The 11,778-nt window shown below is 54.7% G+C and overlaps 1 protein-coding gene across 1 annotated transcript in view; it reads right to left on the bottom strand.

Moving 5' to 3' along the window:
• SLIT3 (slit guidance ligand 3) overlaps positions 1-11,778 on the bottom strand; it is a 590,035-nt gene that overhangs the window by 19,006 nt on the left and 559,251 nt on the right. Inside the window, exons 31-34 of the mRNA XM_019635932.1 lie at positions 11,009-11,146; positions 9,342-9,582; positions 7,827-7,957; positions 859-1,013 (exon numbers count right to left, since the gene is read on the bottom strand). Coding sequence (XP_019491477.1) covers positions 859-1,013; positions 7,827-7,957; positions 9,342-9,582; positions 11,009-11,146 — 665 coding nt within the window. The remainder of the gene's footprint in view (positions 1-858; positions 1,014-7,826; positions 7,958-9,341; positions 9,583-11,008; positions 11,147-11,778) is intronic.

The raw sequence follows: 11,778 nt of genomic DNA on the forward strand, positions 1-11,778 counted from the left end.
CCCCTCTGACCTTGAAGTTTCTAGTAGATAGATAATGATGTACTTTTGAATGAGGTAATGCATATTTGTCCCTTCTGCTTTGCACGTATCCTGGATGTATATAATGGGGAGGAAAAATAAACTCGTGGCTGGTTGCGAAGAATGCTTCCAGTCCTCCCGGACCCTCTTTGTTTCTTTGTCTCTTTATTTCCTTAAACCTCACCCCCCCACTTCAGGTACTGTTCTCCGGAATGCCGAGGCAGGACCCCGGCAGTGGGGGGACACAGCCTCTGTCAGTGGAACTTTGGGGATCTTCCCTGGGAGAGAAGCTGTGTCCCTCTGGGCCAAGGGCAGGTTCTGGGCCCTTCCTGCGCTCCGGAGGGGGCATCTTGGGGGGTGCGTCTTGGGACTCTCCGTGTAGAACTAGCAGCTCTGGGTCACATAACCCCTTGAGAATTACCAGCCCAGGGCTGTGTTTCAGGCCAGGCTCTACCAGACTGGTGGCTACTTCTCTCTCTGGCCAATTAAGACCTTAATCTTGGAGTCTTCTAAGTGCCTCAGCTGAGCCTCACAGTATCTGAGCAGGTGGCAGAGCACAAGGACTGTGATCCGAGCCCTCAGATAGAAGGGCCCGGGCCCCGCCTCCATCTCCTCCCTGAATGACTGATAGTTCTCAGAAGGAGAACTCTCTTCTCCCCATGCCCTGGCTCACTGTTCAGCCTTTAGGGATCCGCTTGGCAGACACTGCCTCCAGAAAGCCTTCCCTGATTGGCTTTGCTAATGGTGCCTGGATGAGAACAGTGGAGCCCCAGCCAGGGGGTACAGGCGCAGGTGCCCAAGAGTAGAGGGCAGTTGTGGTGTCAGGGGAGGGGGCTTTACCTCCAAGGTAGAGGGGGCTGTTGAGGCCCACTGCCGGCTGCTTCTGGAGTTTTCCCAGGCTCTTGGGGGCTCCTTTATCCACCACGAGGTTCAGGGTCTGGTTTAGCATCACCAGCTCCACGCTGTGAAACTGCCCATCATTCACGGTCTCCACGCTGGGTGCGAAAGAAGAGGGTTTGCTTTGTGCTTTCCACGGCTGGGCTCTGGGCTGTCAGCTTGACTCATGGTACTTGCATTTTGTTTTATTTGCAAATAACTTCAAACTTACACAAGTGGCAAAGATATAAACAGTACAGAGAACACCTGTTAGAGCTACAGAGTCTATCAGCCCCATTTGCTTCATCATTGACTATCCATGAGCTATCTATCTCCACACACGCATGTATATATACATACGTATCTACACACACATGCACAGCTTTCTGAACCATTTAAAGGTAAGGTACATAACATGGTGGCCCTTTATCCCTAGATGCCGCAGTGTGCATTCCCTAAGACAGGGGTTCTCCTACGTAGGCACAGCAGCTCTCAACTTCGGTAAATTTAACATTGACACCATACTTGTATCTAATCAACCTATATTCTAATTTTCCAGTGGGCCCAATAATGTCTTTTATAACATTTTCCCCCCTTCTGGTCTAGGGTATTGCATTTGGTTTTCATTTGTGCACTGTTTTCTAGCATTTCACAGAGTTGAGCCAATTCTATCCTTAGACACAATTTTTGCCCTACTGCACACCACCGGGGCCATTATTGAGTTAACATATTTTGCTTCCATTGCTCCATTTCCTCCCTAAGTATCAGTAGGGATTTAAAGCTAGCATTGCTTTAAGGTATATCATCCACAAAAGTCGAGGTGTAGTGGAGAAAGCAGAGCCCATTCCAGCTGCTTACTCTGGGTGGGACCACGGCCAATCCCAGAAATAGAAGCCCTCTGCTCTCAGCTCATCTGTAAAAAGGAGAGAACCACCTAAAGCATTACTGTGATGGTCAGAGGAGGTTCATAAAAGCACTTTATAGAGTAAGTTACAGGGAAAATGGGAGCAATTATTATTAGTGGTATTTGGAATATTAACAACAATGAGAACCTACCACTGTCTGCCAATCGTGATCCCTGCTCTACTGCCGATCTCTGGGAGGAAGTGACGGCAGTTGGGACATGCCCAGGACCCTCCCAAATCCATCAAGAACCCTCTCTTCTCAGATGTACCCCCCTTAACCCCCCAGGAAGGGTCTGCTGTGAATCACATTGTCCTAGGTGCTAGGAATCAGTGACAAACCGGACAGACAGGGTACCATCACTCACAAAACTCGTATTTCCTTAGTCTTCTAAATCGAACGCCCAACTTATCAACGTAAGGTCTGGTCAAGAGATAGGGTAGCTGCGGTGTGGGGTGGTGGCTAAGAGCCCATTGGGGGATCTAGCTTTGTGACGGGGAGCCAAGAAACCACACGAAGGCAGAGCTGTGTCTATTTCAGTAGCTGCAGCTACTCTAAGTAGTGAGTCAAGGACAAGGCAGAGGCCTGTGATCCTGTAGACCAGCTGGTGATGGTGGGCGGCGAGGGAGGGCTGGTGTGCTGAGACCACAAGCCTCTGACCTTGAGCCCTCACGTTTTCTAAATACACATGCAAAAATATGCCGTCCTGAATGCAAATGAGCTCCCCAGCCCCCAGGTGTGTAACTAGATGCTGGGTGCGGCCACCTGTCAGAGAGGAGGCTGTGGAGAGGCCGCAGCTCTGGGCGCGTGTTTTGGCATTTCCTCCGCCATCAGTATTCAGGGAGTGTGGGGCAGCTGCGCTCCCATTACAGATACACCCCCACAGCGGACACATGCCGGGGACCCCTTCCTGGCCGCTGGCTCCAAGCCCATTCCCGTCTTCCTCCCTGTGCTCCCCCAGCTGGCTCAGGCCCAGGTGTGCCGCCTGGAGGGCGCCTGGCCTGGACACAGTGGTTTGGCAGGAGCCGCAGGAGCAGAGAGGACCCGGTGGCCTCTGACTCCATGGAGGGCTCCCCTCATGTCTACAAGGGAGAGTCCTAGGCAGGTCTCTTCCTCCAGGCATATGCTTCAGCCAGTCCACGCTCAGGGTTGGGGAGCCCTAGTATCACCCTGGGTCCTCCAGCTGAGGGATCTGGGCAAAGTCACATTGCTTGTGGAAGCCCCAGCTGATGCTTCTATACAATGAGGGTGGTGATGGCATTGACCTCACTGGGTTTTAATGGCCAGTGCGGGGCCCCTCATACCCAGCATGTGCTCCGTAAAAGGTAGAAATGATGACCTTGACCCTGACCCGGGGCTTGGAGGAGCTGGGTGTGGCAGGAGGGCCAGGGTCGGGGAGGAAGTTAGGGGACCCTAGAGAAGCCCTTCTACTGACTCTCCCCCTTACAGCTGCCCGGGCTTTGTTTTCTGTCTGCCTCCGCTGGCTCATAACCATCTTAGGGAAGGGCACTCCCTGTGAGCCCCTTTTACAGGGAGGGAACCTAAGTAACTTGACCAAGGTCACACTGCTAGGAAGTGGTGAAACTGAGGTTCAAAGTCAGGGTAACTGACCTTCACTCCCATAACCGAATCCAAACCTTCCATAACCTTGTTGTGCCAGTGAGTGCTCCTGGGCTAACAGGTTGCCGTCTTCCTGGGGCATCTTAACCAGGGTCTCCTAGAAATCAGGCCTCAAGCCGGTGGGTCCCGAGAGAGTTGGGGTGGGCAGCCCTGAAGGCTCTGATTTCTTACCACTGTCTTGCCAATCAGGATGGCTCCATTTCTATTTTTTTTTTTTAACCTTGGCCTTTGGAGCAAAATATCAACAGGGAACACGGCTCTACTGCTACAAAAGAAGAGGAAAAAAAAAAAAAAGGAAAAAACCAAACAAACCACCCAACGAAAACAACCTGCTAACTCTAAAATGATCCTGCTGTGGTTCCAAGCCCCATAATGATTCTCCTGGGGAGATATTCAGGGATTTCAGGGGCGACAGGGGGCTCTGAGCTGCTTCCTCCTTACCACTGGGCCGGCGGAGCCAGCACTGAGTGGGAGATGGAGAACATCCGTGCCAGAGCCAGGCTGGGTGGCGCGTCTGGGACTGGCAGGAGGACAGGCATTGGTCAGAGCGGCCCATCCAGTTCTCTTGTGATAACAACGGTGGGCGTGTGGTGAGCACTTGCCCGACTTTCTCATTTAACCCTAACAACCCCCGCATGGGAGTACAACTTCTCCGTTTTAGAAATAGTAGGTTTAAGGCTCAGAGACTTAAGGCGACCAGCCCAAAGTCTTAAAGTGACCAGTCCAAAGTGGTGGAGGCAGGACTCAAATCCAAGCTCCCAAGCCACAGGACCCTACACGACTGAGGGACCACTAAGTCATTCTAGGTGCTGAGCGCTCACCTGGATGCTGAGCTGTGACCACAAGGTGGCGACAGAGCATCACAGGAACAAAGCGTTCCTGGGCTTTTTTTTTTTTTTTTTTTTTGATTGGGGAATTGGGGAAGGAGAACGGTGTTGGGGAATTGGGAACGAGGAACAGCCAAGTTGTTTTTTTTTTTTTTTTTTTTCAAAGCGGCGGCCTGACACCTCAGCTGGCATTACAGAAACCCCTACTCGTGGCCCGCTCTCTCGGCCTCCCCCTTTGTGCCCCAGCACGTGGCAGAGAAGCTCTGGGTGGGAGCCTGACCTGGGTTTGAATCCTAGCTCTGCCTACTCACTGGCTTGTGTGCCTTTGGGCCAAGGACCTCATCTGACTGAGCATCAGGGTTCTCGAGCCTAAAATAGGAGTGAAGACACTTGCCTGGGCCTGTGGTGAGGATCAAAGGAGACAAAGACCTTGGCAAAGGATGGGACTGTGGTAATTCAGACTCAGGGAGAATGCACTGCAAGCCAGAAAAGGCTCTCGTGGTGTTTGAAAGTGGCCGACATTTAAACACGGAGGTTTGCACAGAGAAACTCTGAATTTCTAGTGTGTCTTGAGAACCCACATTCCCACATGGCAGCATATGCTAGAGCTGAGATCAGCTGTCCCTTAGGACGGTCCCCACCACTCCCTGCTGGACCCTAGCCCGCTTTCCTTCCGTCTGTCACCTTAGCTTCGCAGCCTCGCGTGTAGGAAATCATGCCTAACGCATCTGACAAGTCTGGGGACCTGGGGTTAGTGCAGCCTGTCCCCACACTGGGGCAGGGAGTGGGCTTCTTGGTGTATTTGCCCTGGAGCCTGGAACAGAGCCCGAGGTGCCCTCCTCACCATCTGTGAGTGCTGCTGGGCCAATGAACACTGTCAGGCCCCCGTATGAGGGAAGCCATGAAATCTGGCTGCTCTGGGCCGGCTGCTTGGCCTCTCTCTGGGGGCTGGTCAGCGGGGCCTCAGTGGCCAGAAGTCTGCAGGCTGCCAACTCCCCTGATTAGGCCAGCTTTAGTTTAGTGCCCTGGTCCTGGTTCTGTGGCTGAGGAGGCCAGAGGCCTCCACAAAGGCTGACACTGGGATGGCCTCCTGGCCCTGTCAGCGGCTGGTCAGCCTGGCCTGTGCCCTCCACGAACCCCAACCCCTCCCAGCCCTACAGGAAGCCCAGTTTCTTCTCTGCAAACAGATGGGGCTTGTCAGCCATAGGTCAAACTTCAGCTCAAACATTGCCTCCTCTTCCAGGGAGCCCTCTCTGATATACTCAGCAGGAATGTCTGCCCCTTCTTCAATGTCCCCACAGCATGCGCTGGCGTCGCGGTGACACCTGTCTTATTCTGCCTGTGGGATGGCTGCCTGTTCACATGCCCGTCTGGTTCCCTGGACTGTTTTGTTTAATTCTGTGGCCCCCACACCTCGCCACTAACTCTGCGGCCCCCACACCTGCGAGATGGTTGCTGAGACGGTGAACAGGGTGCTACTGGTCCAGAGCCAGGCCTGCCTCAGGGAAAAGTGTCTGAGGCACAACCATTTTTAATACGGGATTTGTGGAGACTTGGGCACTTGAGGATGGTGTGCTGAAGGGCTTGGTATGAGGCTGTAGGCATGGGCACCCTTCCCTGGGTTCCTCGCACAGATGGGAGGAAGGGCCTGGGGTCTCTCCAAGCCCCCCCCCGCTAACCCTCACCTGACTCCCTGATGAGGGCTGGAGGACATGGCAATCTTCCCAGTTCCCGTTTCATTCCCCTGGCCCTGATTTAGGCGACAGCAGAGTGTTCCAATGTCCTCCAGGCAGCATCACCCCTTTACCACCCCACCCAGAACTAACGTCGGTGTGGGGAGGGCGGGGCTCTGCTGGGGGAGGTCCCCAAGCTCTGGACAGAGCCCGGTGGCCCTGAAGCCTAGCTGCCACCTCCCGTCCTTGACATGCCCACGTGGAGGCTGAATTGGCCAAGCGCTTTCTCAAACCACAACTGTCAACCACACCCCACAGGTATATCTGATATTACCCACCGTGCACAGGGGGCTAAACTGAGGCAGGAGGTTGAATAACTTGTTCAAACTCGATGTGTCTGACACCACAGGCCTGCCCTGGGTTCTCTGTCCCCTCCACCTGGCCCAGGAACACACATTAGGAAGCCCTGCCTGCAGGGAGCTCTGAGGCCACAGCATGAGCTCCTCTGACGTCCACTGTCCCTGACTGTCCTACCTGGCTGGTCTTCTCCGCACCCACCCTCCGAACGGTCCTTCCGTTCGCTGCCTTTGGCTCGTCACTGCTGCCCTCCCAGCCTGTGGGCCCCCCTGCTCTCCCTGCACACACTAATTCTTCCCTTTCTTCAAGACCCACTGCAAACGGCTCCTTCCCCGGGAAGGACGGCACGTGAGCCAGCACTTCCCAGTTCATGCGTCAGCCACCCTGAGGCTCCTTAACACACAGAGGCCCGCCGACCCCAGCGCGCATGGGGTGGGCTCTCAGGTGCATTTCTACCAAGCTCCTAGGTGCCACTGCACTGGGACCGCGCTTCGAGAGCCACTGGTTTCACTAATGGCTGTCACCAGGGTTTGCGGGAGGTGTACTGGGGGCCACCATGAGAGGTGTGAGGCGGGGCAGCTCAGCTCCCTCCAGCACGGCTTTGCTTCTCTGTACATGTCCTTGAGCTCAATATAAAATATAAAAGTTCCGATTGAAGAAAGGATGTAGTGACTGGGGGAAAATAGTCTGAAAATGGCTGCTCTTGACCCAATCTTTATCAAATGTACTCTTGCTTCCAGAGGGGAAGGCCGGCCTCTGGATGTGGGTCTCACCTGCTCTCCTCACCAGCCGTTTAACTTGATTTCAGGTGTAACACAGACAGATAGATATATCTACTAGCAGTCATTTTTGTAACTATTACAAAAATATGTATAACGACAATAACTTTTTACTTTAGTAGTTTAGGATTACTTTTACTGAAAAGTAGACCAAAAGTGTACCATCTCTAAAGTAGCACATCCTTGATTTCACAGATGACATTACTTAAGATAAAGCTAATTTAAGACGGGAGCAGATTCACAGCTGATGTGAGGCAGCGTGTTAAAGTAATAGCACAGCTGACATGCCGATACTGATACTGCAGAACTCAGGGCTGCTGCCGGAAGGAGTGAAGTTTCCGAAAAACTGCCCTTCACAACAGTTTGAAAGTCACTTTTGAACAGTCCTACCTCCCTCTGAGCTGTGGAACGTCTTCCCCTTGAAGTGCATGCTAATCTCCCTGTTTTCTTTCTTAAACTAATAAAAGATTAGAGTGACATTTTGAAAAGGGCATCTCATTAAGCAGCCTCGTCCCTATTGGAGCTGGGGCTCCTGCAGGAGTAGCCAGCTGGCCATTCATCTTACAGTAACGAGGTGTCATCGCCCCACAGGTTTGCCTTCCTCTCCTGCCTCTTACCTCCAGCACCACCTTTCTCCCTCCCGCCTGCCACTCCAAGAAAGGAACGGTGTGTCTGTTGGGGGGCCGGGGAGACGGGGCACCGATTACCCCGGCAGGGCTGGAAGCAGGTGGGCACACGTGGGGCCCGTGCACCGGAGGGACCGCGGGCCTTACCTGTACACCGTGGTTGGCGGGGAGCTCAGGCTGTCGTAGACGAGCCTCACGTGGCCTTGGTACAGCTCCAGTGCCAGGGGGTCGTTGTCCCCTTTGTAGAGAAGGATGCCGTTGTCCTTGTCTGTGGCCACCTGGAGAGAGGCATGTGGGTTAGGGCTCCCCTGAGGCCTAACCTCCCCACCCCGCCTCAGAGCCCTCTTCAGGTGGCATCTTCTGAACGACCCCTGGAATCCATGTCCCAATTTACCCCTCCGTTTAGACGGAATTCCCAGGAGTAAGGCCTGTACTTATACTCCAGCAAATGCTGATGGGGTCATTCAACTCTGCAAACATTTATCGAGCACCCATCCTGTTACGTTTAAACCTCCATACCTACCTGTCGGGGGCCCTGAGCTCTAACCTAGCCTCTCCCACTGATACGCAGCGTGATCCCACCCAAGTCCCTGCACCTCTCAGGGCCTCAGCCTCTCTGTATAAAGTGTAATAATAATTATAAACAAAATGCTGACAATTACCATTGAGTTCAGTGTTTCCTATGAACCGGGCACTGTGCTAAGAGTCATCTGGGGAATTGTTAAAAACACCAGTGTCTGGGCTTCACCCCAAACCAAGTACCCATGAGTCTCTGGGGGCGGGGCCCAGGAAAAGACAATCTGAGAAGGTCTCCATGTAATTCTAATATACGGCCGAGGCCGAGACCCACTGGTTTCAGGAGCTGCCGCCCGGAGGGCGCAGATTTGCCGGGAGCCCGGTTGCAGGGCTGGGTCCTCTGACTAGTCTGCCACCACCCGGCACAGGTGCAGCCTGAAGGAATGGGGAGTGGAGCAGGTAGTCTGATAGGACGGGGGTGTCTGGGTGCTGCTCTGGCCAGCTGGGACCCAGGGGGGTGGGACGGAGGGAGGGAGGCAGGAGGACGATGAGGACCCAGGAGTGGGCGATGGCAGCCAGAGCTTCCTCCTTGTTGGCGCCCAGGGCCAGCCTCCCCTCAGAGGCCCGCCCACTGGGCTGTAGGCCCCACAAGGTGAGGCAGTTTGAACTTTTTGTGCATTTCTGCAGCCCCAAAGGGTCTTTGTTGAATGAGTATTTTCTCCATAAGCTTAAGGCTGGGCTAGTGTGGCCATAACCAAAAGGAGGACACATGGCAGACACCACTAATTGGCCTGCACCCTCCACCTGGGTCTCCGGGGTTCCCCCTCCCCAGCAAGGCCCAGGCAATGGGCTTGGCCTGCCTTGTCCACTATTGAATTCTCACCGTCTAGCACAGTGTCTAGCATATCATAGTTGAATGACTATTTCCTAGAGCAATGAATGAATGAGGCTGGAAGTGGAGGGAGCTGGTAGCCGTGAGAGCTGGCCAGTTGTCGATGGAACCCTCTGGACAGAGCCAGCCCAGGTCCCCGAAGCTGTGGGGGAGGGGCAGGACCGCTCCGATCGGGGGCGTCCACGCTGCTGTCGGAACAATCAGAGCTCAGGGAGCATGGGCTACTTCCGAGGGCTGGGCGGGCTGGGGCGCACCTGCAGGGAGATGTTGGCCTGGGGCCGGACCTTGGCGGAGGCCAGTTCCACGTAGGAGTCCTTGCCCACAAAGTTGACGGTGATGAGCTTCTCACACCGAGGGCCGGCGAAGCCCGGCGGGCAGCGGCAGGCAGGCTCCTGCTGCACCACGATGCACTGGGCCCCGTTCTGGCACTCGTACTGGTCGCAGGGGCTGGTCTGCAGCAGGACCATGGGCGGGGGGTGCTCGCAGAAGAGCCCGCTGGAAACGGGGGAGAGGAGACCAGTCATTTCCGCCAAAGAGCCCCTCGCAGGGAGGAGGGAGCGAGATGGGAGTCAGGACTAGGTTCAGGGCGTGGCGCCAGCCCTGCCGCTAGTGGGGGCAAGTCTTCTTCCTTCTCCAAGCCCCAGCTCCCCCGTTTTGGAAATAATCGGGCTGGATTACAGCTCCGTTCCCCTGTGTCGTAAGAATCACCTAGGATGAACTCGTTAAAAGTGCAGATTCTCATCCATGCACAGATGAATGGACACACAAAATGTGGTCTGTACACAAAATGAATTATTCAGCCTTGAAAAGGGAGGGAATTCTGTCACGTGCTACAGGATGAACCTCGGGGACATGACGCTCAGAGGAATAAGCCAGTCACAACAAGATGTGATATGATTTCACTGATATTAGGTCAAGTTTGTCGGGACAGAAAGTAGAATGATAGGGTGTCAAAATTTAATGGGTACAGACTTTCAGTTTTGCAAGATAAAAAAAAGCTCTGGAGGGTGTACAGCAACGCAAATGTACTTCATGCCACTGCACTGTACACTTAAAAATGACCAAGATAGTACAGTGTGTGAACATTTTACCCCAGTTTAAAAGTGTTATAAAAAGTGCAGACCCCAGCCCCTCTGCTCCACCCCCCAATTCTAACTCAGCAGCTGTGGGGTGGGGCTCGCAGGCCTCTGATGAGGATGGTCTCAGCCAGGCTTTGGAACCACCGGTCTGGAGAGCTCGGGCTCCCTCCAGGGTCTCATTCCCAGCCTATGACCACGGCTCGCTTGCCTGGCTGGATTTATGCCACCCAGTGAGTACTGATGTACACAAAACTGCCGCTGGTCTGACCCCCGCTTCCGTGTGGTCCCTGCCTCCCGTGCAGTCACCCCTGTGCCCTTCCCTTCCAGTCAGTGTGGGAACCAGAGCTGGAAGCCAGGCCTTTGCCTCCGCTGACCATCTGGCCACTGCCTCCCATCTCCGCTTGCTCTCTTGGCATCACTGAGTCCAGTGAGCAACCCCAGTCCCTTCCGTTCACCTCCACTGTCCTGCCACTGAGCACCATATTGTTTTCGTTCTGTAGCCAAGAAAGACGATTCCTGCCGGTGTGGCCCTGGGGCTCCCCCACCCTGCAAGCTGTGCCCTGAGGGGGTGGCATGTCCCATTCCATAGAATCGGTGCCCAAGTGTGACATGATGGGAGCTGGACCTCACCTCCCATGTGGAGGTACCTGGGCAGGTCTTCTCTCAGTCTACAACATGGGGTTCCCAACACCTGCGCGGGGACTTGGGAGGGCTGAGGAAGGTGTGGGGGAAAAAGTGCCTCGGAGACGCAGGGCTGGGGGCGCTGTGGCCCACTGGTCACCAGCACGCTGGCCCCTGGCATCTGGCCCAGATGGCACCTTCCTGAGGGCCCGTCTACATACCTGAAGCCCTGGGGGCAGACGCACGTGTAGCCATTGACCGCGTCCAGGCACTGGGCCCCATGGCGGCACCTGTGGGCCACGCAGTCGTCACTGTCCACCTCGCACAGCTTCCCGCTGTAGCCAGGGGCACACTCGCACCTGGAACACAGCAAACCCGGCTGCTCCACAGGCTGTCCCGGCGGCCGCGCCTTCCTCCTCTGCACCCAGGCTCCTAGCTCCCCCTCAAATGCCACAGGCTCCGCAAAGGCTGGCCCCCCAGTCGCTGTCACCGGCTGTCCGCAGCCTCTGGTCCCTGCACTTCGACTCTGCCTGCCTCCCACGAGGCACCTTGTTTGCAGGAGCCAGGCTGAGCACACAGGCTGGGACTCACTGAGATTTGGGCTGGACCCACCACTTTCTAGAGCTAACAGGTTTTCACTGCCAGAAAGCGGTAACCCCGAGTGTGGCTCGGGGTTTCAAACTTGATCATACCTGGATGCCTACTAGACTCTTCTTTGGACAGATTTATGAGTAATTCCTAAGACTTACAGGCCTACAATATAAAACAACAAATTTCCATGCAAAACAATGTACCGCTTAAGACGGAAGTTAAGTCATTCCATGTAGTGGACGTCTTAGGACCGTGGTTCTCAAAGAGAACCAGCACTAGCATCACCTGGAAACTTACTAGAAATTCAGACTCTTGCATCCCACCCCAGGCCCAGGGAATAAGAAACTCTGGGGGTTCCTGGGGGGGAGGACTCAACAACCTGTGCTTCATCAAGCCCACC

Source organism: Hipposideros armiger, unplaced genomic scaffold (genome assembly GCF_001890085.2).
Source record: "Hipposideros armiger isolate ML-2016 unplaced genomic scaffold, ASM189008v1 scaffold_25, whole genome shotgun sequence".
NCBI classification, from domain to species: domain Eukaryota; kingdom Metazoa; phylum Chordata; class Mammalia; order Chiroptera; family Hipposideridae; genus Hipposideros; species Hipposideros armiger.